The following is a 26,314-nucleotide window of genomic DNA, read 5'->3' on the forward strand; positions in this document are numbered from 1 at the left end:
TCTCGGGCTTTTTCGAGCCTAACTTTGTAAGAGTACTTTACAACCATATATTGGATGTTTGGACCGTTGTTTTTGGAGAACTTTAAAGTTCAACTGCAAAATTAAACTTCTAATTGTTGTAAATAAAAATACAATTTTGCGTATATTAAAAAGTTTCTGTAATTCGGGCTTATTTGATTATCACAGGAGCTCGGCCCGGGCTCGGGTCTAAATGATAATACATATTTCGGACTCGAATGGGATCTCACCTTATAAATTCACATGCCGGGCCGGACCCGGACTAAAAATTAAGGCCCGTGCAGACCTCTATCTTGAATCCATGCTTACTAGTACACTGTCAACATTTGCTTAACTCTATTTCCCTACCTCTACCCCTCCCTTGCTTTGATCAAACTATTTATAACGGGAGCTTTTTCCGTTCCAGCCTTCGCAGAAATTTCGATGTGTTTGCAACGTAACTGTTACGTCAATTATCACAAACTTAAACACAAATTTGGAAAATGGAATAAAATGAAATTTTTGAGTTTCACGTCCCACGGATATGCCGGTTAGGCTAAAGGAGACGGTGATTATGAGAGACGAATGAAATGGTGGAATGAAGAAAGTGGGAGGAAACGGGAGAACTCCGAGGAAACCCATGCACACGGTGTTTGTCCACCACAAAACACAAATTTTGTGTTGTGTCAACGTAATCCCCTAAGAAATGTGACTCACAGTACTTCACCTGATGAGAAATCAAATGCAGTTGCTATGTTTATCTATTTTCCAAGTTTTCATATGTAGTTTGAAGCCAAGGTTTTGTTTAATGTTTACCTAAATTATATAATTTTACAACCATTTTTTTAAAAACTGCTCAACGGATTCGTGGAGCAAAAGTAGCAGATACCATTATTTCCAAAGAAGAAGAAGATGTAGTACAGTAGAAGAAGAAGAAATTCTAATGGAAATCCTGTATTTTGTGGTGGTGAAAATTTTGTAAACAAGGGGAAAAAATAATTGATTTTTCGAAAACCAGTGAATGTGAAACAAGAAACTTGTATTTGAAGAAAGTGGCAAGAAGTATTTACTTTCTATAATCAAAACAGTGATTGCTAAATAGGTAGTTACCATAGGAAGCTTATCTTAATTCTAGAAAAGTCTCAATGTTTAGAATTCATAACAGGATTGCAAATTTATACTGGAATCCAGACCACAATTCAAAAATACGTTGCTAATTTTTTATTCTCATTAATGCGAATATGGTGCAGATTTTCGCAATGGTTACAGAAATTTGTAAATTTTACAGATGAAATGCGATACTTCACGGGAAAGAGCAAAGTAAATTGGTGTTGATTAGTCATGATAAGTAAATATTAAATTATGGCATTTGTACCGTATCGCCGGACCACTTTGAAAACTGAAAAAAGGGTTAAATTCCAAAGTTGGGCGTCCGTTTCCAGCAAAATTTTGAAAATTTACAGGAAAGATATGGATAATTTGATCGTTTGTGTGCTTGATAATGTATCAGAGTCTCGAAAAATCTGTTTATTTGTTATATATAAGCGGTTATAAACATGGAACTATACGGCGAACGGAGGGAACTACTTGGCGCAAGGTAACCGAACAGTTGCATTGTAGGAAAGAAACGAGCATTTATGTTATCAACGTGGCGAATTTACAAGGGCAATGAACTAACAGTTTTAATATTTGTGAAGCAATAGGTTGATAACGAGCAAAATCTTTTAAAAGTTTGTGAAGAGCACGGATTAATGAAGCTAATAACAAATTGCAGAAAGTGTGGAAAGGAGGTAACAGCGAAAAAACGTGACGAAAGCGGACGCCCAACTTCGGAATAAATGCCCTAGATTACGTTACATTAGGCGTGCAGTATTACTTTAATACGGATCCATAGTATAAGTATTAGTAGTAGAAGAAGCAGGAGTAAGGGTAGTGATAGTAGTAGTAGGTACGAGTTAGAAGCCCGGCAGGGGTTGGTTGAGTTCTGTTCTCGACATGAAATGGGCAAATTAAAGACTTGCCAATTTTTTTCTGTACATTTTGCAATTTCTGGATTCGTATAGTAAAACAAGTGTACCTCTCCGCGAAATAGTCCATCCGCCTCCACATACAGTGCCGCTAACAACATCAAAAACAATCAACAAATACAACCACTTTCTTAACTTTTACTATTCCCCTTACCTCCCTTGTACTCATTCTTTCTCACAAACTTAGATAAATTCTCCAATCGACCCTGTAAATTTCCTAAAATTGGTCCGGTGATACGGCACTTAAACCTTAATTATTACTAGAATAGTGAAGGGCAAGTTTTGGTAAGAGTGTACATTGAGCATTTGGAGAATATAATTACTGTTATTTGTATGTAATAGATTAGGGTAGGTTAGGTATCGGTTCATATGAATGTTTTGCTCAAAGTGCACTTTTGCCCAGGTTTTTACTTTAGTCATATAATTCAATCAATCGACTGGTAAGGAACTAGTTTCTAGGAACAATTCGGTAAATATCATTAGAAACCAGTTTCTCACGAATTGAATCGTATAGGAAACATGGTAGGTTAGACTGTAAGGCATATTTTGGATTTGGGGGCCCAGAATATTTTGCTTAAATTTCGGGTTTGTTGCTATATTTGAAGTATTTTTTGATGGTTAGGTTAGGGTTTGTATTATTGGATTTAGGGGACCAGAATTCTTCGCTTAAAATTCGTATATTTCCTGTGTTTTGATGGTTTAGGTTAGGTTATGTTAGTAATTATCCTTACGTAACATCAACTCATTTCTTCTGTAAACGTGGTGTTTTTTTTTTTTTTTAATCTGATTTTTGGCGCTCCAGTTCCAAAATTATCTCGACTGTAATGTTTTTACAATTATTTTAAACGTTGACAGATTCAAATACTAATGGCTGTGAACCATGCTAACTTAACGTGGCAAGTTGTTACTTTGATTAGGACAGTGATTCAACTGATTCATCTGACCCGGTTCCCGAAGCAGTTTAGAAATCATTTGCCAAGAACGATTCAATTCATCAGAGCAATCTAGGAATCAGTTCCTCGAAACAGACAAACTGTTACGATAAACTCCCAAATGGCTCCGGAGAGTAGGGAAACATTTTTGGCAACTGTTTCTCAAACTGCTCTGGAAACCAGTTCAGATAAATCAGTTCTTAAACTATTGTAATTCACAAATTCTGCAAAATGTGCATTAGAGAAACAACCACAGATAAACCTAACATACTTTAAATGAAGTGAAAAGCAGTTTCTAAACTACCTTATCCTAATAATCATACTCTTAACTACAATACTTAATTCTCAGCTTAAAAATTTAAAAAAAAAGTAAAATGTAGAAAGCTTATTTTCTAAACTACCTGGGGAGCTGCAGTAGGGATTTCTAAGTTGCTGAGGAAGATAAAAGAGGCCGTGTCGAAACTGGCGTATTGAATCAAAACGTATTAAAAATAAGTCTTTGTTAAATATTGATATCGTTATATTTTAATTCTCTAAATGAATTAATGATTTGTGGTGTGTTCCAGGTGTGAAGATATTTAAAATTATTTAAAGATGGCGCATTATAAGGGAGCCGCAAGTGAAGCTGGACGAGCCATGCAGCTCATGAAGAAACGAGAGAAAGCGCAACAGGAGATGGAGTTTCGGAAGAAGAAGATTGAAGAAGATCTTCGGATTTCAAACATTGAGAACAAATTTGCTGCTCATTATGATGCCGTAGAGCAACAGTTAAAGGTAAAGTGGAAGAATTTCTGCGAATGTAGTTTGTAATCAAGTAAAATGGTCTCTTATGCTAGAAAGTAATGTGATAAAAAAGTTTATTATTATTTTAATTTTGGAATATTAAGCGTAGTACACATTATATATATATAATCAGGTGTTCTAAAAATGGCGCCCACGGACCACAGAGCACTATTCTACAGCTCAAAATAAAGCGAAAATGTTACATGATGAAATGCTCTTCGGGGCCTCCTTCAGCCGCTATGGCGAATCAAAATTTTACAATGTGGCAACGCCGCAGATTAATTGGGTGCGATTAGCATTACTGTACGAATACAATAAGCAGTTGCATTGATTGCTGCATTAATAAGTGATTCTAGTGTTGATCAATATCGATTTTAGTTGCCATCTGGAAAGAATCGATATACCTATTTAATAGATTGGTAGATCTGATCTATCGTTCCCTATTTGCGACCTTGTCACGTAGTGCAATTTGTGTCTCCAGACGAGGACGCGAAAGGTATACAAATATATATATATATATTGCTATTTTCTGCGTTATTTTGACTTGTAGAATGATGTTCTGTCCCGAAGGCTGCTGGAAAAGTTTCTGCAAAGCACTACTTACAGTGACGCTACTGTTCCGCTAGTATAAAACTTCAAAGAATACACCTCTCTATGTTTAAATGATCTTTATGATTTCAAATGTAGTTTAAAACCGAAATAATGCATTGAGCGTTATCATTTGGTTTTAAGGATAAAGCACTATCCAGTAGGACTGTGTATAATGGGTCTTTAGAATTTCAGCGTGGTTGCACGTTTCTCAGTGATGAATATCGTTAAGGTCGTCGTTCCGAAAGGCGGTAATTTTGGCACCGGAAATTTTGGCACCAGTAGTTTTGACACGGTAATTTTGGCACCGGTAATTTTGGCACCAAGAAACGAAGCAAGTGGAAATTTTGGCACCATTTATAATTGAAGTACAGAAAATGTGAGAAAATACTCTGAATGTAATAGATATTTAAATTTACATGTTATTAACTAGAACTGCTCCAGCGCGACGAATCAAACCAGTGACGAATGTGCAGTCAGCGACAAAATTTCTTTCTTTTCTGTAAAATTTATTTTGCTTATAACTTTGGAATTGATAGACTGATTGAAGCGGATCTATGAGCATTTGCAGAAAAGACTTCAAAATTTGTGCTTGGCCTACAATGCTGGAACAAAGAGCATGCAAGAATTTTTGCATGCTGTTTCATTTAATGTTGTGCACAACAATTAAAGATGTAAAGAAAAGGTGCAATGTTTTACAATTGGGATTATTGGGAACCATATGTTATTGCAAATCATGTGTTATTGAAATTCATTTATTGATTTGTTAATTTTTCTTGCGTAAGTGTGTATTTAAGTTTTCTTAGTTAAGAGTTCAATAATTTCCATTTTGACTTGCTTTGAATACCTAATGAAGCTACCAATATTACCATTTACTGGTGTTTGTGCATTCGTCGCTGGTTTCATTATTCGTGCTGATACAGTTCTAGTCATTAACATGTGAACGTAAATATCTATTATATCCAGAGTATTTTCTATTTTTTTCTCTGTACTTCAATTTCCATGGTTCGAATCAGCTGTTACTGTTTGCACTTGAAAGTAAAATACAAACCCAGTGCAGTGAACATAGTGCAGTCTTCAGCAACTCAAAGAAGATACAGTTTTCCATAAATTACAGAAAACTTCTCAAATCAGTCCATCAATTCCAAAGTTATAGGCAAATAAATTTTACAGAAGAGAAAGAAATTTTGTCGCTGACTGTACGTTCGCCACTGGTTTGATTCGTCGCGCTGGAACAGTCCTAGTTAATAACATGTGAATTTAAATATCTATTACATTCAGAGTACTTTCTCACATTTTCTGTACTTCAATTATAAATGGTGCCAAAATTTCCGCTTGCTTCGTTTCTTGGTGCCAAAATTACCGGTGCCAAAATTACCGTGTCAAAACTACTGGTGCCAAAATTTCCGGTGCCAAAATTACCGCGCCCCCGTCGTTCCATATCTGTTGTTGCCAGTAATGTTGATGTTATGTGTGAAAGATTGAAAGAGATCGGCGTGCGACATACCGTGGGTTTCATGCATCCTTGCACATTGATCTAAAAGCAGTACGTACAATTTTGCATGGTATCTGAACATACAGCAAGTTTCAACATGTTGGCCGAAACTTAAAAACACTCGTGCCAATTGGTGTAAAGAAACGATTAAGAAATTAAACCGAGGTAATTCAAATTTGGTGTACTACATCGTTTCAGAGAACGAAACTTGGATCTATTCATACAAACACGAAACTAAACAGCAACCCACTATTTGAGCATTTCAAAGTGAGCCGAAACTAACAAAAGTTGTTCTTTCGAAGAGTGCTGCCAAGCAAATGATTGATTGTTTCTTCGGTTACACCGGACATGTGGCAACCATTGCTTTAGAGGATCCAAGGACTGTAAATGCTGAGTGATAGACAATAATTTGTTTACCAAAAGTCATCAATAAATTGCGTAAAACAAACTCAAATCGTCGCATCATTCTTCACCACTAAACGTTAGTTCCCTGTCAGCATACCAAACTGTTGATTGTTGTACAGTAAAATTGTCGAATTAATGACATATTGCCCGTGCTCACGTATTTAGTGCCTAATGACTTATTTTTGTTCCCAGACACAAAAGATACGATGTATGGTGAGCGATTTGTGTCGCCTGAACCAGCTATTGACATATTCCGAACATGCATTTCTGAGGTACTTCTTCAAATTGCTCTGAAAAATACAGGCTTAAAGATACAATCAAAGATAGTTTAAACATAGAAAGGTCTATTGTTACGAATTTTATAATATCGGTACACTAGTTTATATTTATTAAGTATTCTGCCTTTTGGCAAGCCCTGGGACTAATGATCCCCCCCCCCCCTTTTTAATTTTAGGTTTTAGTTTCTTCTACGTTGGGGCTGTGGTGGCTGAGTGGTAGAGCGTTCACCTCTGGTGCTTGGGGTCCCGGGTTCGATCCCAGCCCCTGCCAAGTGAACTTTGTGGTGGACAAACACCGTGTGCGTGGGTTTTCTCGGTGTTCTCTTGTTTCCTCCCACTTTCTTCATTCCACCATTTCATTCATTACTCATCATCACCGTTTCCTTTAACCTAACCAGCATAACCGTGGGACGTAAAACTCAAAGATTTCATTTTTTTCTTCTACGTTTCTCGATCTTTCAACTTCCTCTTTTAACTCCCAATATTTTCTTCTATTTTTCAAATTATCCATCACTTGCGTTCTTTTCCTTCCTATTCCTCGCTTTCCTTCCATCTTTCTTCTGTGGCGGTATGAAGAAAACAATTTCTTTGCATGATGTGTCCAATCCCCAGTTGGCCTTTCTACAAAGGATGCTGGCTAGAAGCGTCCTCTTCTCTCCTATTCGTTTCGAAACATCCTCATTTCTTACTCTCTCTGCCTATTTTATCTTTTACATTTTCTTCCAACACCAGACCACACTAGTACCACTGTAAATAGTAATTTCCAGAAACTTTTGCAGCAGCCTTCGTAGCAAAAATATTAACTAAGATTAGGTTAAGACTTGGCAGTTTCTGTTCGTTTAATGCTACAGATTCTCTTTACGGAAAGCATATGCATACCAGGGTTGCCAGTTTTTTCAGAGAATAAGATTATTTTAGTGATATGTATATTCAACAAACACATATTGTGAAGGGTTCAGAAAAAGAACTCGGTAATTGCCATTTTACAAATTTTATAGGAGTTCCAAAACAAAATCAACGCTCACCAAGTTATTTCCCGGACGGCATACTTTTCTTTCTTAAATATCGCCGAAGTTATCATACTGTTTTCCTTTAATATTTCATTGTCATTAAGGTCCTAATTCTAGCAACGTAATCAACTACTAAACCATTTTTTTATTTATTTATTAAAAATAATGTTCTTCCCCTGGGTCCATCATATATGGTTTCACATAGGTAAAATACAATAATTTTAATTGAAAATTAAGACATTTTTATTTAAGTAATTGCAACACGTAAAACAGAAAAAAAAAATACAGAAATATTTGCCTTTTAATTATATTTTAATAAAACTTCGCATGTTCAGGAAAGAAGTTAAAGGCCTCCAGTATTATAATTTCTTTAATTTATGTTTAAGAAATCGTTTTAGGAAGAAGTCTATAATATAAAACGTGTCAGGAAAACATGAAAAATACGGGAAAATCGTAAAATTTGGTAACTTTAATGCATATTTATTACTAGAAATTATGTTTCTAAAAATTAGGCGGGAATGTTTTGCAAAATTTAGCTTTTTGTTGTAGCCATGTAGTTAAAACGGTTAGTGGGCGTGTTTTTGGCATGTGTTTTATCGGATTCAGTATTAACCCGTTATTTTGAACCAAGTATGGAGCTGATTGAATTAAGAAATTACGAACTCTGGTCAAAAAAGCTCCAAATCATGGTGGCCACTCATCACCCAGTTGAGTGTGTGCCATGTAGTAGGCTGTAATTTTCATGGATTGTAGAGTAGGGAGTTTAATATGAGTTTTAACTTTTGGGAAAATTTATTCTATCATCAGACCATCACAATGTGGTTACTTTAAAGTATAGTGCTCTCTGTAAAGTAACTAGTTAATTAAAATAAATATCCTTGCAGATATGCTATAGAAAATCTTTATTCGAAAAATATTTAATTATTACTTGCAAAGGTGAATAAAATATTTAGTTTAGCGTAAGGGGAAGTTTGTTATGTCCTTCTAGCAACAGATGTGCACAACACTTGATTCTGTGTATTCACATCGTTGTACTCCCTCGCTCTCTCTGTGTAGAATGCATCTGTTTAACAAGTTCTGTTTAAATGAAAAACACATTTATTTACATAAATTAGGGATTAGGTTTTTTATTTGTGACAGGGGCCACGGTGGCTCAATGGTAGAGCGTTCACCTCTGGTGCATGGGGTCCTTGGTTCGATCCCAGCTCGCGTCAAGTGAACTTTGTGGTGGACAAACACCGTGCGCGTGGGTTTTCTCGGGGTTCTCTCGTTTCCTCCCACTTTCTTCATTCCACCATTTCATTCATCTCTCATTATCTCCGTCTCCTTTAGCCTAGCTTTCATAATCGTGGGACGTAAAAAATGATTTCATTACATTTATTATTTTTTTTTATTTTTCTTGTGACAAATGTCACTTCGTTTAAACTGTTACTATTTTTTCATAGTATTATCGTGGAATTCTTATGATTGACTAATACCATTTCATTAAGCATATCACGAATGCACAAGACTTTTTCAATGTCTTGTTATATTATTATATTAGGGATAAGTATACATTGATTCGTAAGAGCGTACCCGGTTGCAGTGATGTGAATATATAGACTTTGGGGGAGATGGCTGAAATCCAGCTCAAATGTAGAAGAGACTATGTAGATTCCATATTCCAAACGCAGATTGTCCTAAAATGGATGAAACATAGTTAAAAAGCACGAAACATTAACATTAATGTCAATGGAAAATCAATAATTAAAAAAAAAAAAAAAAAAAAAAAAAAAAAAATGATGTCCATATTACCCAAAAACTAGAATAAGGAGATGGCTAAATGAAAGCTTATTTCAAAGGCATAATGAAGAGCTCAAAAGTGATGTATAACACGTAAGGTAAATATGAATGAAACATTATCCAAAGTCAAGTTGTTTGAGTAAAATCAATAATAATGATTAAAAGTATATGCATCTTGTGCGAATTATGCCCCACGCGGAGGTTACGTGCTTGTAATATCTCACATCTGGAATCTCCATACTCGATGTTGCACGCAACGTACCTTTTTACCTGATGACATGACTTATTCTGGTCCTTATGGCAAACCGAATATGCTTTTTTCATAATGAACTTTTTTTTATAGGAATCTTTTAACATTGCTTAGAATGTTTTAATTACAAAGTAAGTATGCTATCATATACAACCGTTACAAGAGGGTAGTTTTTGAAAGTATAAAATAACTAAATCATTATTTTTAGATTGTATATCAACATAGTACTAACAAAATACTATAAAACTTCAGCTGTACAACACTAAATTAAGGTATTTTATATTCATTAGCAGATAGTTGAAGCCTTAGATATTTTTAGTATATTTTATTTATTTCAGAGTTCAACAATTGGTTTAGTGACTCTGAATGAAATGAAAGCAAAGCAGGAAGACATAGTGAAAGAACGAGAGAGAAAGCTAGCTCAAAAGCAGCTGGAGAAAGAAAGGGAAAAGCAAAGACAACTAGAAGCGAAGAAGGCTGAAAAGAAGAAACAAAAGCAACAGGTACATACGAGTACATATACCATCAAAAGTATGCGTTTATTTTGAGTGTAAATTTTATTATAAAACCATTACTAGGATTTCTTTAACGTTACTTTCTTGTAGGAGATACGCTTGCTTAGCGATACGCCTATCTTTGGTGCAAAGGTCTACTGGTTCCATCACAGGCCGCGTGAGGTTGTGCTTTTCTTGGGATTTTCCTTTTCCTCCTATTATCTCATCTTACCAATTCCTTTATTCATTGACGTCAGCAGGATATAAAACTTTGGGGGAAGTCAGACTACTGGGGTATATGGAATATCCCTCAGAAATGCGGGGAGTCTGGGAGTCCTCCACTAGAAAATTAAAAAAAAAAAAATAGTCCTCGTACATTGCATTTTAAAGCATTTTTGACTTAAAAAGCAAACAGAAACTTGGAAATTTTTGTGTTTTTTTTTAGTTTGACTTTTTTTTTTTGGTAGAAAATGTGGTATTAAAAAACACACACACACTTTACAGTTTGTTTATTCAAATGGTAAAATCCAGCCTTTTCTTTTACAATTTTAATTAAATTTAAATGATACCAAATGTATGTCAAAAACAAAATAACGATAAAAAGTAATGTGCAATGAATACTGAAAAACAATATAAGTTTTGAAAACAAGTTTTAGGCCTACAAGCCTATACAAGCCTACAACTAATGTAAATGAGGCTCAACAATGTATAGTTTAAAAAATTAGTTCATTTTTTTTTTTAAGATAAACTAAACTAAAGTTTAGTTCATTCATTCATTTATATCCACTTTGTTTAACACCGCTTTGTAAACGTAGCAAACTGCTACATGCTTGAGCCTCTTTTGGGTCATAAGTGACCTAAATTACGTGAAATATTGAGGGAGGGGGGACACGTCCCCGGTGGGATTGACGCCCGTGCCTTTATCATCATCATTTAAAGTTGTAAGGATTACTTATTTATATTTATAACATTCACTGTCATGTTCCCTGAAGACAAATATGACGAATATGGATTTGCAATATTTCAAAGCCTAATCGGACTTTCTTCTGGAAGCAACAGATTGTGACCTTACATACTTTTATATTTCCTTACGTAATCGTTGAAAATCCTTAGAAATCTTCTATTAAACTTACAAAAAATCATTATAATAATTAGAGAGAAAATTAAAGTAAAGAGAGCTTTATAGAAGAGATTTACAGGTACGATGCTCTCATCTATCAAGCTTATAAACTTAAATTATTAGTTGTAAGTGTAGGGTGTTGTGGGCAGAAAATAACAATTTTTGAAACAAAGCGATTTCTAATATATATATATAAACAGATAATTTTGTTGTTGATTTTTAAATAATTGATTGTTGTACATGATCTTGTTGAATTAGGACGTTTTAAATGTTTTATCGTTCTTCTGTGTTACTCTCTACCCAGAAGAAAACTAGTTATGTTTTGAAACACAACTGAGTATAGAAAGTATTGAATATTAGGGTGTTGCCAAGGACTTAGGTACATTGAGGTAAATTGCTTACGACTGCTTCCAAGAGAGTCTGCGGTCGTTCCGCGGTAGAGTGCTAACCTTTAGTGCATGGGATCTCTGGTTCGATCCCAGTTCACGTCAAATGGGGTTAATGGTGGACAAACGCCGTACACGTGTTTTTTTTTTTAAATTCGCCCGTTTCCTCTCACATTGTTCATTCCACCATTTCCTTCATTATCATCTTCACCTCCCACAATTTCGGAACATAAACGTGGGACGCTAAAACTCAAATAAATTTTTTAAAAAAATCAGATGTATCTAAACAAATAACCATTTTTTGCACTCAGCACAGACTTTTATGTGCAAAGTTCGTTATTTAAACTAGTTCGTGGTTTCGTTCATATACTGTATATCCAACACACAATTAAAATTATGAAGAACTTAATTACGCACGAAACTTGCATTGTACCATTGTTATTTTTGTTGTTATTCATTTACTTATTATAGTTGCCAATTCGTAATTGGAATTTTTCTTATTTGGTAATAAGAAAAAATGATACATTTGTTGTTTGGTTTGTAAGTGGTACAGTTGTTTCAATTTTTATTTGTAGACCATGAAAAGAAACTTACATGTCGGATGTTTCCAGAATTTTTAGAATTATGTTGTAATTTTTGGATTTTATCAAAACGTTCATTATGTATTTCGTTTAATGTTCATTATGTATTTTATATACAGTTTTAATTTAATTGTATACACTTATTCAAATGGAAGCTGAATATTTGAGGCCATTTTCATAATGATATACAAAGAGTTAAAAGACATACGACTGAACCGGGACACAAACCCGGGCTCTTCGACGTTCCATGCTTACCCATTAACCACTACGTTACTCAGTCTGTTCGCTGAACAGGGATACATTACCTCACTCTTGAAGCCTGTGCTCATTCGCTCATACCACATGGTTTGTGTCACAACTCTGTTGTGTTTGGACAATTCAGTGTCTTCATTCAGAATATCATTAATGGTTATATTATATGTTATGACAAACAGAGGAAGCAACCGATTATTAACACACCAATTCCTCTATAGGTGAACATTCAGTGATAAACAGAGATTGATTCATTTATATTGAGCCGAATTTGAATATGTCACTTACTTAGGAAATGCACTGTTTCCACTATCGGTTCTCTTCGTTCTGCAGACCACCTCTACCGACTGTGGCCCGACATCGGAGTTTCCATGTATGAGAGGATAAAAGACGCAGAGGAATGATAAAGTGTTAGTGACTCTTATTAAAGAATGGGCAATAGTATTATCTTTTAAAAGAACAGTTTATCTTTACAAATATCCCCTAAAGTATAGTTCTAAAGAATATTCTTGTAACAGAAACAAGCGCTATATAATTTTATTCAAAATAAAAAATAATTATAAGTAGAATCCAAAAATTATTGTAGGTAAAATCCAGATTGCTTCTTCTCGGTTTGTATTTTTCGACTAGTTTGATGTATTCTTCCACTCTTCTATTCTGAGCTAGACTTCTTATTTCCATGTACTTTTTCTTCCATACATCTTGTATTATTATTTGACACAGCTTTGCACTCTGCTCTATTCTGAGCTAAACTTTTCATTTACGTATACTTTTTCTTCCTACGTCTTGTTATTATTTGTTCGGTATTTTTCAATTGTGGTCTTCCTCTCCATGTATTTGCTGTTGTCGTTCCCTCCAAAACTAATAGCATGACTTCTTTTTGTCTCATAATGTGTATCAATAATACCAAATTCCGCTTGATTTTCCAATATTCCTTTGAAATGCGTTCAAATATGTGGGGTAACTAGTGAATACTTTTTGAATATGCAAGCTTACTATGCAAATACGTAGGTAATACATTGTGTACGATAAAAAGCTTATTTAATTATTGCTGCGAAACGTTGACCATGTAGATTTTTTTAACTGCTGAAATTCGGCTTTATGAGCATTACAATATTTGTATTTTATTTTTTCATTCGACATGAAGATTCAGGCGTTGTCCTTCAGTTTGGAAGAAGATGAAGAGGAAGAAGAAGAAGGTGATGAAGACACAGATGAAGGGGAGAAGAGGAGAGCGGATAGTGAAGATGAAGAGACAACAGTGAAGAAAAAAATCCGAAAAAATCCTGATGTGGACACAAGTTTTCTTCCTGACCGAGAAAGGGAAGAAGAAGAGAATAGGCTGCGGGAAGAGTTAAGACAGGTATTGCACCTCATATTCTTTCCACAACATGGATTAGTACCTCTTGTGTACCTCAATTATAGTGATGCAGTGAGGTATACCTCAATTGATAAGTTATAGATCCATAGATTGATGTTGTGAATTACATATACGTATCATATCATAAGTACAAGAAAATAAGAAAGAAAAAATAAAATGAAATAAAGCTGGGTTTTCTAGAACTCTGCCCCTAGCAACACTGTCTTGGAAACCATGGCATCAGTACCGTTGTCAACTCGTTTTGAGACATTACTCATATTTTTCAACAGATTATTAATTTTAATGCTGTTATTTTCATTACATTACTTGATGGGAGAAACGACAATGCGTAGTGCCACATCAGTCTCCACAAAGCTCATAAGATCATTCTTCAAAGACATGCCGTTCAGAGTAAGACTAAAGCTACTGTTAACTTTCACTATCATTGCAGTCAACTTTATAAATGCAATATTGCTGTTATTTTAATGTTTAACTAGACGAGGAAATTAAGTTTGGGAGTTAGAACGCTGATAACACATATTAACTTTAGAAGTTAGAAGCCTGAGGCTGATACAAGCTATTAACTTTAGAAATTAGAAGGTAATAATAGATATTAAGTTTGAGATTAAAAGGCTGATAACAGACACGACACCATTCATGAAATGAAGTAGTGCGTGAATGACAGTGCAAACCTTATTTCTTTTGTTGTAGTGGTGTTTTGTTTGAGTAGAACGAGTGTATTTATGCAGGTAAATTCAAACTGAGCGAAATTACCTGTACGGTACTATCCAGATAAAGAATGTTATGGGATAGAAATAAAATGATGTAGCAGTGTTGCAAATCATGTTCAACCTCGTATCCAGAATGGCTTTGGTTGTCTGCATTTAAACCAAACCAGTTCATAATAACTTATTTTGTTTATGGTTTAAGTGCAACTAAAGAATCTTGAGGAACATATTATACGCGTAGTCCATAAAATTTCGTTACGAACAATTTACAAAGAAATGCGCTACACTACGTTATTTTTTTATTGTGTGTTCTTTGGAGGATATATACCTATATACGGGTAGCTCCAGAACAACTATTTCTGTAAGATTTGAACAATTGAAGGACGTAAAAGAAAATGACCAATCAACCATTCATTTTCACAGCATTTAAAACATAGTAGATTCCATAATATTAAAGAAACTTGGTAAACCCAATAGTAGCATTGAAAGAAAATGTGTTGTATGTATATTTAAAAAAAATCTACGAGTCCATATTTCAATCTGGACAAAAGACAACTGGACCCCCGTAGCTAATCAATTTTCACTTCGTATTCTAAATTTTTGAAATCCTTGTCGATAGCATTTTCCAAAGCCTGTAACTCCTCCACAAATAGTTTTCATGTCTGGTTGGTTGGATGTTTTGCTTATCTTCAGCGTGAAGAATCACCTTTTGTATGTTTTAATTGTTTACTTAATCTAAAGGTATAACTACGAGAAGAGGCTAGCTATATTATTTCTTTTTGAAATTTTGTAAAGTACTTAACCCCGTGCGTTCCAGTGTCATTTTCCTATGTGCATACTGTAATACCAGGTTTTCATTTACTGTTAAAAGACCGTCTATACCGTTATATAGAGCATAGTTATTGTGCACGCGCAAGAACATTCATATTACTGATATACTGTATATATATATGTATATATGCATTGTGAAACCTTTAAACTGAAAAAGGAAAATCTTGATGTCCTGAAGAGATTTTACGCTGCTTCAGGTTGGCAACACTGACCGGAGGTCAAAGAAAAGTGTTTTCTTGTTTCCGATCTTGGAGTTGCCAATGTTTTATCGTCAAAACAAACCCATGCGTGTCGTAATTGAATGCTCCCTTAGCCCTGCTGTTTAGTGAGACAAAACATTTTTTCTGTAAAGCGCTGTCACCTAAAGAAAAATAATAGAACTAAGTCTTGCTTCACCCACTAACAAATTTCATCATCTCCAGGATTAATATGATCCTTAATAAAGGATACATTTTCATGACATCCACATGGATGTCGCTGGTACGCTAGTCATCTAAGGAGAAATAGTAGAACTAAGTCTTGCTTTGCATCCACTAACAAATTTCATCATCTCCAGGATTAATACGACGCTTAATAAGGGATACATTTTCATGACATCCACATGGATGTCGCTGGTACGCTAGTCATCTAAGGAGAAATAGTAGAACTAAGTCTTGCCTTGCATCCACTAACAAATTTCATCATCTCCAGGATTAATACGACGCTTAATAAGGGATACATTTTCATGACATCCACATGGATGTCGCTGGTACGCTAGTCATCTAAGGAGAAATAGTAGAACTAAGTCTTGCTTTGCATCCACTAACAAATTTCAACATCTCCAGGATTAATACGACGCTTAATAAGGGATACATTTTCATGACATCCACATGGATGTCGCTGGTACGCTAGTCATCTAAGGAGAAATAGTAGAACTAAGTCTTGCTTTGCATCCACTAACAAATTTCATCATCTCCAGGATTAATACGACGCTTAATAAGGGATACATTTTCATGACATCCACATGGATGTCGCTGGTACGCTAGTCATCTAAGGAGAAATAGTAGAACTAAGTCTTGCCTTGCATCCACTAACAAATTTCAACATCTCCAGGATTAATACGATCCTTAATAAAGGATACATTTTCATGACATCCACATGGATATCACTGGAACGCAGGAGGCTAAATATTTTTTCTTGTGAAATTCTTTTGTTGTACAGTACTATTAATGTATGTGTTAGTTTTCTCCTTTGTTAGGAATGGGCGGCTAAACAGGCAGCATTGAAGAGTGAAGAGATTGAAATCACGTTCAGTTACTGGGATGGCTCAGGGCACAGACGAACTGTCAAGATGAAGAAAGGTAAACAGGTATTTTCTTGTTGATTTTATATATAGAATGGTCACTTACAGAAAATAAAATATATTTTAAAGCAGTAGACTGTAATGTAAGTGCAGTAAGTAATTATCAACTACGTATTACTTCGTATTTTATAAACAATATATAGTAAAATTATTTATATGATATAAAAACACTGTATGTAAAAAATGTTAACATTAGTTTGATATTTACACTAGCTGCAAAACTCTACGGCACATTCTTCATGACGGTATATATCCAGATAAGATTGTCAATTCCAGGAAATACTCAAAAATATTCATCTCGTGTCTTAGCCCCCATAAAAGCGAAACACCAGATATGACCCTAGACCGCTGAGGCTCAGTGGTAAAGCAATCACCTCTAATGCATGGACTTCCTTGCTCGATCACAGCCCATGCCAAGTGAACTTTGTGGTGGACAAATACTATGTGCGTGAGTTTTTTCGTTTTTTTTCTCGTTTCCCCCACTTTCTTCATTCCATCATTCTCATCCATCTTATCACCACCGTCTCTTTTAGCTTTGGTGCATAATCGTCGGACGTTAAACTAAATAATAATAATAAAATAAATAAAATACCTCGTTGTGCATTTGAAAAGAGCTGCTAATGTCTGTTGACCAGCAAACAACGGAACGAAAAACAAAAAGGCTTACCCTATTGCCATATTTCTATTTTTTTCGTTAGTTTCAGCCCGTAAGTTTCACCTTGCCCTAAACAGGGATACATAGAATTATTGTTTTTAGTGACAATCTAGTACAGATTGGAGCCTGCTTGTCGCATCAATAATATGTTTTCAAGGCATATTTGTTCACAGGCATATTAGTAATCTGCCTGCAATTGTGCGCAATTATATGGACATGTGTCAAAATAATAACATTCTAGAGTATATTAGGGTATTATTTTAAGCAAGGAAAATGAAATAAAATAATTTTGTAAAGTAGACGGATAACTCATAAATCTGAAGAAAGTGGTGGTTGAACAAGAACGATATTCTCCTGTTATTCTTAAAACTGTAAATAAATAAATAAAAGTTGAAAAATTGGTATCAGTTTACCACACTTAAAAATAAAAATTACACGTTTTTCTTCCACAAAAAGTACGCCACAATAGATGCCACCTGGTCTCTTAATCCACGAGTTCATAGTGTATGCAAATTACATTTGACACACAAGTTAACGTAAAGTTATCTAAGTAACAACATTATATTTATTTACTTGTCTAAATTTTAAACACAGATTCAACTGCACCTATAAACCGTTTATTACTTTAAAATTTGAAATGTCAAATATTCTGTTAAATATGCTTTTGATAGCATTACTTAATCTTCGCTGACTGAGAAAAAATAATACTTTATTTATCAAAGACAGTAATGAATAAAAAAAGCTGAAGACGGATTATGGAATATATTCTAACAGCATCAAGTTCTGTCCTTGGTTTAATAGCTGAGCGTGCTAAACCATATTTCTTCGGTGCTTATAAATTCAAATTCAAAAGTTCGCTTTTACCTGGTTCAAATCCCACTATGTTCTACTTTATATTTTTTTCTCCTATGATCTACTTGTGTAATTAATGTATTCATTTCAGATATCAGTTTCATTTAACTTTGCATTTTTTTTAAAAGAATATTAAAAATGTGTGTGTATATATTGAGATCTCCTGAGATATTGGATTGCGGTGAGGCAATCTGAGCAACGAAACGAAAATTATTTATTATTTGAATGTGATAAGTTATTTGGTCTGAGTCATTCCCTTTTTCAAATAATTCTTTATTTGCAATTCATTACAAAACAATAAAATTACACGGATTTAGCTAGAACATAAAGTGTTTTTGAAGGAACTACAGGGTGTCCAATATACAATGCAACCCGGAGTTTGGGATGGTAGAACTTTTGAACCGGAAGCGGTACACAAATAATGGTTATAGCCAAATAAAGCCTTGTTCATGCATATATTTTTAAACTAGGAAGCAACGATTGAAGTACACTAGGAACCACACAGTGTTGCCAGATGTAACCGAAGGTGTAATTTTTTTTACAGGTCACGTAAATTGACTCATAACTCATACGTATAGATATTCTGTCGTTAATTTTTAGTTTGTATAGTTAAAGTAGCTTGGAAACTATGGAATGGAAAAAATAATTTTTCATTTCCACCGATAACTAATCGGATGAGATCTCTGTAAGGGGTTACTAGGAAAAACGTGGTTTTCATAAATTAACATTCTGAATTGGCAACAGTGCTGATGTTTCAGTGCATTAAAAGGTGTGTTAAGGATCTGTCTACATATGCAATTCCTGAAAACAATGAAAAACAAACTTTGAAATTATCATAATAAAACTTTTACTTGTAAGTACGTATGAGTTACGAGTCAATTTACGTGACCTGTAAAAAAATTGATTTACACCTTCGGTTACATCTGGCAACACTGTGTGGTTCCTAGTGTACTTCAATCGTTGCTTCCTAGTTTAAAAATATATATGCATGAACAAGGCTTTATTTGGCTATAACCATTATTTGTGTACAGCTTCCGGTTCAAAAAGTTCTATCCAAACTCCGGGTTGCATTGTATATTGGACACCCTGTATTTGGCTTAACCTGGTAAGTATTTGCTCCTCTTTTAGCAAGTGTATTGTGCTTATTCTGTATACCAACGCTAATAGATGGTGCTAGTATCAACGACTATCGACTTTAACTGCCATCTGGAAAGAATCGAGGGAACTACGTGATGCTTCTATATGTTTCTTGACGCTGCAATGTAGCCACATAGTGGAAATCGCATCTTTATACGAGGTTCCGAAGGATATACGATTATATATTTTTTGCTTTATTTTGATCTGTAGAATAGTATTGTGTGGTCCGTGGGCCCGATATACAATTAAAAGAATATGAACTAAACAACACAACGCACGCACTCAGACTCATTATACACTGCCTGGATTCAGGTGAGTGATGATGACACTGTGACGTCATCATGAGATATTACCACATGTAAGTACGGTGAGGACTCTGACCTACAATTAATATTTTTTTTTAACGGAAAAAATGTGAGAATTAAATAAACAACCCTTATTTATTTATTTACGTGTGTGCTTGTGAATCTATTGTTTCCAAGTGTGAGAGTGCGAATTTGCTAAGTCTCAACTTCGGAAAAAGTCATTCAATGAAAAAATATGAGGAAATCATTTGCTGAAAGATAACAATTTTCTTTGCAGTTTCTGTAAAATTGGGAAAATCGTCCCTTTTTAGAGTGCAATAAAATTATTTAGCTAACAATAATTCATAGAGGTGTAACTTAAATTTGAATTGAATCTATGGTTACGGAGTTTTCGTGAGTAGTTTCATCCCCTTATCCTGTGATCCTTTCTGGGGCCGCGGTGGCTCAGTGGTAGAGCATTCATCTCTGGTGCTTGGGGTCCCGGGTTCGATCCCGGCCCCCGCCAAGTGAACTTTGTGGTGGACAAACACCGTGTGCGTGGGTTTTCTCAGGGTTCTCCCGTTTCCTCCCACTTTTTTCATTCCACCATTTCATTCATTTCTCATAATCACCGTCTCCTTTAGCCTAGCCGGCATAACCATGGGACGTAAAACTCAAAGATTTCATTTCATTTTCTGTGGTCCTTTTTACTAGGTTAAGTCGCACACTACGATATTGACATGTACAGCATCATGTTCATGGGATTCTTGGAATTTTCTCATTTGCATTCCACCAATTCTTTTTGCATTATTACAGTTGTGTTTCTCATCTTTATCCTGAATGCTCTTTGGAATAGTGATGCCAAAAACAACTTAAATAACGCTTAAAGAATTGGCGGTATAGTAGAACACAAAAGGTTTTATTTATTTATTCATTTATTTTATTTTTTTTCTCCCCTTTTTCTCATAAATGTGAAAAGGTAGTCTGCTGTCTTAGACAAGTCATGTTTTTTGTTTTATTTGTTTGCAAAGGAGTCAGTTAAGTTACGTACAGCGTTCAAATATTTTGAACAATATTTTTTATCCTGTTCTTATAACTTGAGAATGAAACCTTGCATGAATATAGACTAAAAGAGTTTAATGGTTATTTTGTGCGTAGATTCCATTAATGTACAGCGGGGGACACTTCTAAATGGTACAGCCATATGGAGATTTACGGCTAAGGTGTACCATTTAGAAGTGTCCCCCGCTGTACCAATGGACAAGGAATGTATACTCATTTTCTGTTCCTGAGCTATCATTTTTCGTTTATAGAAGACATATGGTTTTTATGGTTCGTGGTTACCCCTGTCACCACCCTTATTCCACATCCACTGGTATATTAATGGAATCTAGGATCGAGATAATAGTTCATAGGATTTGCATCTGGAGATTTAACAGGTACCTCATTGAAAGGTACCATCTGTATACCACGTGCCTCCTCCATCTCCCTGTAGAATGCGAGGGACGATCGTGAGGTATATGATGAGACCTTGTCCATGTGAATGCCCGCTTCCTAGGCAACTTCGTTGGTGACCCAAATGATGGAGCTTCGTTGCCCTTATACATTTTAATAACATTTTTTATTCCACTTAAACTGATGTTGCAACCATTCTTCTTGCACTGTTTTCTAACGACAGAAACACTAAAGAGCCGCAACATAGCCTTCCCAAACCCAATTTAGTTTGAGCGGCATTTTGGTCACAGAGCGGAAACCCACACACTTGGAAACAAATTTAACACAACACTCACAACAATGGTCCTGTTTTGTGCGTTATTATCGTCCGCGCGGGAAAACAACTCCGTTTCCAGGAAGCCACTGCACAACACTGCAGGACGCTATGAGCCAGGTCGGGTGAGTCCATTCGTCCCGGGAGGGAGAAGGATCGAAATCGGCCAAACGTAGGCTGAACAACCTCTCTAGTGTGTTATCATCTTCTCTGTACCTTTATCATCACCCCCTGTTGTGCGCGAGTTTTCGTTCCATGTTTTCATGTGAGGATTCATATCCCAAAGCTTTTGTTATTATTATAGAACACCCTTTAAGAAAAGAATTTTATGTAAAGTCGGCGCGGCCAAATCATCCTCGAGCGACTTCAAAGAAACGGAACACTATTGAAGTAATCCACTTTTTTTTTCTTTTTTTTTGCTTGCTTGTTTGTTTGTTTTTTTACAAGAGAGGAATATTTCAACGAGTCCTAGTTGAGGGTAGTCTTCCGATTCGCCTGCTGGAAGAGAAAGCGATGTGATTTTTTTTTTTTTTTTTTTTTTTTTTTTTTTTTTTTTTTTTTTTATACCGTCTTGTACAGAAATCGTTGCAAAGACGAAATCAATACGTTGTTTAATCTGTATAGCTCCATATCTAATGTTTTGGATTACTTTAAAATCACAATTTTAGTGTTTTTAATGTTAGTTATACTCTTTATTATTGATACATATTAGCAAAATATATAAATTTTTAACGTTGGCAACAACATGCCCCGTCGATACCACACTCCTACCGTTTATGACTTGTTTGGAGTGTTATATTTATGAATGTGGTTAGTGTAAATTTTCTGCTTGAGTGCAAAGAAAGCGGTTGGGGACATTAGAATGTGACAAGTATAAGTACTTTCTTTGTGTTCAATAAAGATTGTGTACCACAGAAACTTCTGTTTATATTTGAACACTTCACATAGTTAATAGTAATTTGAAGGTTTGCTCGCGAGTAGCGTGCGGAGTTCTGAGCTCTATCTTGGATATGGGTACATATGGCTCTTACTCCATGTTCAAATAGAAATCCCGTTGCCCACTTCTCTTTTAAAGTGAAACTTAAGTTGAAAACAGTGTACTTATAAAAATATTTTAAAAATGTATTTCTTTTTAGGGAACTCAATATATCAATTTTTACAACGTTGCTTGGAACAACTGAGGAAGGAGTTTAGTGAGTTGAAGACGGTTACAGCTGACCAGCTAATGTATGTGAAAGAGGATCTGATTCTTCCACACCATTATACATTTTACGATTTTATCGTTACAAAGGTAAGTTTGTAATGTCGTACTACAATATTACAAATTCTCTACACAGCAATTTTAATTTCGATCCTTTCTTCGAAGATCGTTCTTATCAAAGTGACAACGTTTTTTACATGAATAATAATGTTTCAGTAATAGGGTTGTGTTGTTGTTTGTTGGGTGCTGGTACATTACGGCATTCGGGGAAATTAGTGTCCCGACACAACAGCCAAGCACATCGCGTTGGCAGTTATTGCATAAGAGCATTCTGTTGTGTTTTCCGACCTCTATAACGGTTTCGTCTAACTGTTGTACTCTCGTTGTCAAACGGATTGGACCAACTCAATGAAAATAAGTTTCTTTGAAATCTATTTTTGGCAATTGGCACTCATCGTCACGTAGTAGTCGCAAAGATAAAGTGATGCTGGGACCCTTACGTATCGGACACTGTCATCACACACAAATTCATTTCCTTGGGTTTCTGAAACTATATTTCAGCATATTTTATTCAACACTAGAACACTCAAAACCCGTTCTTTAAAAAATATATATATATATATATATACGTAATGTACCAAGCAGAGTTTTACTAGGACTCCAGGCGCGTTATATATTTTTTTAATTTTTTAAAATATTTTCTGTAGATCTAATTATTTGTTTAATGTTAAACTGATGCGGGACACACAAAAATAATTAAAAAATAATTGTTACAACAAGATCATTAAAGATGTCTCTTATTATGGGGTTCTCCGAAGTCCCCGCATTGTATGTTAAGGGTTAACCAAGGAATGCTATCTTGTGTAGCCTCTGTATTGGAGAGCTACGTTAAACTTCAGTTAATTAAGTAAAGTAACACAGCCACACACAAAAAAGTTCTATGCATCGGACCGCAGAGTATGGATTCGATGTACAGGATGAGCATAAAGTCTTGCCCTGAATACAAAAAATTATTACACAAGAACCGTTTGACATAATAATGTAAATACTGGTCAGTTACATAGGTTAGTATTACAAGAGTTTTTTTTTTTTTTTTTTTTTTTTTTTTTTTTTAAGACCACTTACATTAGACCACTTCAACGTGTGCCCCCTTAATAACTCGGAGAATGTCTTAAGCATTGCGCTTTCTCCTGCTTCGATGCCATTTCGCCAGCTAACCCGCGCGCGCCAAGTAACGTACTGCGTCACTCTTGGGTATCACTAGTGCCATCTATTGGTCTTTAAAAAAAAAACTTGTAATACTAACCTGTGTAACGGACCAGAATTTACGTTATTCTGTCCAACGGTTATTTCGTAATAAATTTTTATAATGAGGGCAGGACTTTATGCTCACGGTGTATTTTGTTAGACAATCCAGATTTCGAAACCCCGGAACGATTGACCGTGTCCTGGAATTCATACCTTGGGGTCCATTAGACAGTTTGTATGAGTGTGTATGTTGAGGGGAGGAGAGAGTCTGTGTAATTATTCAATTAATAATAGCGATATATAGTTAATTAATTGTTTTTCATTATTGCTTTTCCAGGCTCGTGGTAAAAGTGGTCCCCTGTTTACATTTGACGTTCATGACGATGTTCGAATGGTCAATGATGCCAGTATAGAAAAGGAGGATTCTCACGCTGGCAAAGTTCTTTTAAGAAGTTGGTACGAACGAAATAAACACATATTCCCTGCCAGTCGATGGGAACCATATGATCCCACCAAATCCTATGACAAATACACGGTGGGAGATAGGTGTAAGAAGTGACGTCATAAATAGAGAAACATATCATTTAATAAATGGACGTATGAGATCTTTTGTTATCAATGTATGTAGGACAATAGTTGTGCAGTGATTCGAATCAAGAAAGCAAAAATCATATCTGTCAATTTTTTATTTAAAGTATAATAACAACAATAATGTATTATATCTATGTTATGTATGTTGAATAGTGAATTAATGGAATATTTTGTACTTTAAATACAAGTGTCAGCTGTGCCATGTTTTGTGTATTTTTTAAATCCAAACCAATTGCATGGTTAAGCTCAGTATTATTACGTAATAATGAGATAAGTACAGTTAACTCTTAATCTTACCGTGCGATACTCGGCCCGTATGGTTTCTATTGGTCTGTATGAGCGTGAAGGAAGAACGTATCTTTACAGCTCCCTGGACTCCACACAAAACAGTAAGTTTCCGTAGTACATTTCAGCGCATTACCTGTAATCCAGCGATTCTACACAATCTAAATCCGTATTCACCTAATTAGTTACAATCTAGTACTGCATTCTAACTTTTTAGACTTCCAAATTATGCTATGCCTAACAAGGGAACATCTTATATTGATAGTAGCATTGACCAATCAAACAATGCGCAATCGATAGAGGAGTGAAGAAAAGTGAGAAATCCAAAGTTTTACGAGCCGACACCCAGAAACACAGGAGATACAAAGGAAAGAAGGATCTAGAATCATGTAAAGATAGCAATGCAAAAGATACATTGACACAGAAAGAACTTCAAAATGATTAAAGTAATCAAAATGACATTTACACAACAGTATAGTAAGCAAACATTGTACTCACAGATATGCTCAAGAACATCTTATGTAATGAAGTGTTGCTAACTGAGCACAAAATGAAGTTCTCAAGCGACCCTCTCCTCTAGGGACCAACATACTGCGGAGTGCTTTATCAACAGCAACACTGCAAAACTAACTACCAATAATGTGTGAGGTGATAATATTACGTGCATCAGAAAAGTGAGCCCGCTAATCAATTGTCAATCCAAGTGCAAGCATCATTTCATTTTTGTGTGTTGTGTTTGATACTATTCTGATTTTCCACTTGAGCAAAACTGCTTCGACACTGTGCTTCGTCCGTTATCTTTGTACTTCAGTGATTATATTTTTGTTTGTGGTCTCATATGTAAGTTTTAACTAGTTCGAATCGTGTACTGTATGTACTCTTCTGCATCGAAGATTCATATAGGCCTAGCCTTAAACGTTGGCAATACTATACATCAAGACGTCACAGGTATGGTTCTACCAAGGATGTTATAAGATAGAGGATCTGCCCATACGTATCTTCATCATATGAACTCAATGAAGCCAAAAAACAACCGAGCATCGTCTAAACCGGCACGTCTGATTGGCTACTCTCACTTCCGCCATGATTGATGGCTCGAAACATTGCGATCTTAGTGGCGCACAGTGGGCAGAGTAGGTGTGGCGAAGCTGTGACGTATGGCTTCACGATTTTGTTGTATAGACAGATTCTCTATTTTGTAACAGTTTGGGTTCTACTGATAATTGGATTTGCTAGATGTTATAATTTGTGTTCCATGCCATTTAACAAAACTTCATTTTGTGCGCAGTTGGCAACACTGCATTACATAAAATGTTATTGAGCATGTCTGTGGGTACGATGTTTGCTTACTATACTGTTGTGTAACTGTCATTTTGATTACTTTAATCATTTTGAAGTTCTTTCTGTGAAGTATCTTTTGCTTTGCTATCTTCATATAATTCTAGATCTTTCTTTCCTCTGTATCTCTTGTGTTTCTGGGTGTCGGCCTGTAAAACTTTGGATTTCTCACTTTTCTTCACTCCTCTATCGATTGCGCATTGTTCGATTGGGCAGTGCTGCTATCAATATAAGATGTTCCCTTGTAAGTGTCGGAAGTCTTGAAGTGTCGAACGTCTTTGTCCGCCCATCCGTTAGTCGACAGATATCAGAAC

General features: G+C 35.3%; 1 protein-coding gene across 1 annotated transcript; it reads left to right on the forward strand.

Moving 5' to 3' along the window:
• The first annotated feature begins 912 nt into the window (after positions 1-912).
• On the forward strand, positions 913-24,579 carry LOC145663914 (protein FAM50 homolog). The gene is made up of 7 exons (XM_081730099.1): positions 913-1,099; positions 3,523-3,730; positions 9,886-10,050; positions 13,528-13,743; positions 16,537-16,639; positions 22,474-22,628; positions 24,124-24,579. Exons 2-7 carry the CDS (start codon positions 3,551-3,553, stop codon positions 24,343-24,345), a joined length of 1,041 nt encoding a protein of 346 aa, XP_081586225.1. The 5' UTR covers positions 913-1,099; positions 3,523-3,550; the 3' UTR covers positions 24,346-24,579.
• The last annotated feature ends 1,735 nt before the right edge of the window (positions 24,580-26,314 follow it).

Source organism: Thermobia domestica, chromosome 11 (genome assembly GCF_964235325.1).
Source record: "Thermobia domestica chromosome 11, izTheDome1.hap1.1, whole genome shotgun sequence".
NCBI classification, from domain to species: Eukaryota; Metazoa; Arthropoda; class Insecta; order Zygentoma; family Lepismatidae; genus Thermobia; species Thermobia domestica.

Excerpts from the sequence above, each read along its gene's own strand:
- LOC145663914 (XM_081730099.1), top strand. The coding sequence starts at position 3,551 with ATGGCGCATTATAAGGGAGCCGCAAGTGAAGCTGGACGAGCCATGCAG. Across the intron at positions 3,731-9,885 it reads CCGTAGAGCAACAGTTAAAG|AGTTCAACAATTGGTTTAGT; the intron begins GTAAAGTGGAAG and ends TATTTATTTCAG. Across the intron at positions 13,744-16,536 it reads TGCGGGAAGAGTTAAGACAG|GAATGGGCGGCTAAACAGGC; the intron begins GTATTGCACCTC and ends CTCCTTTGTTAG.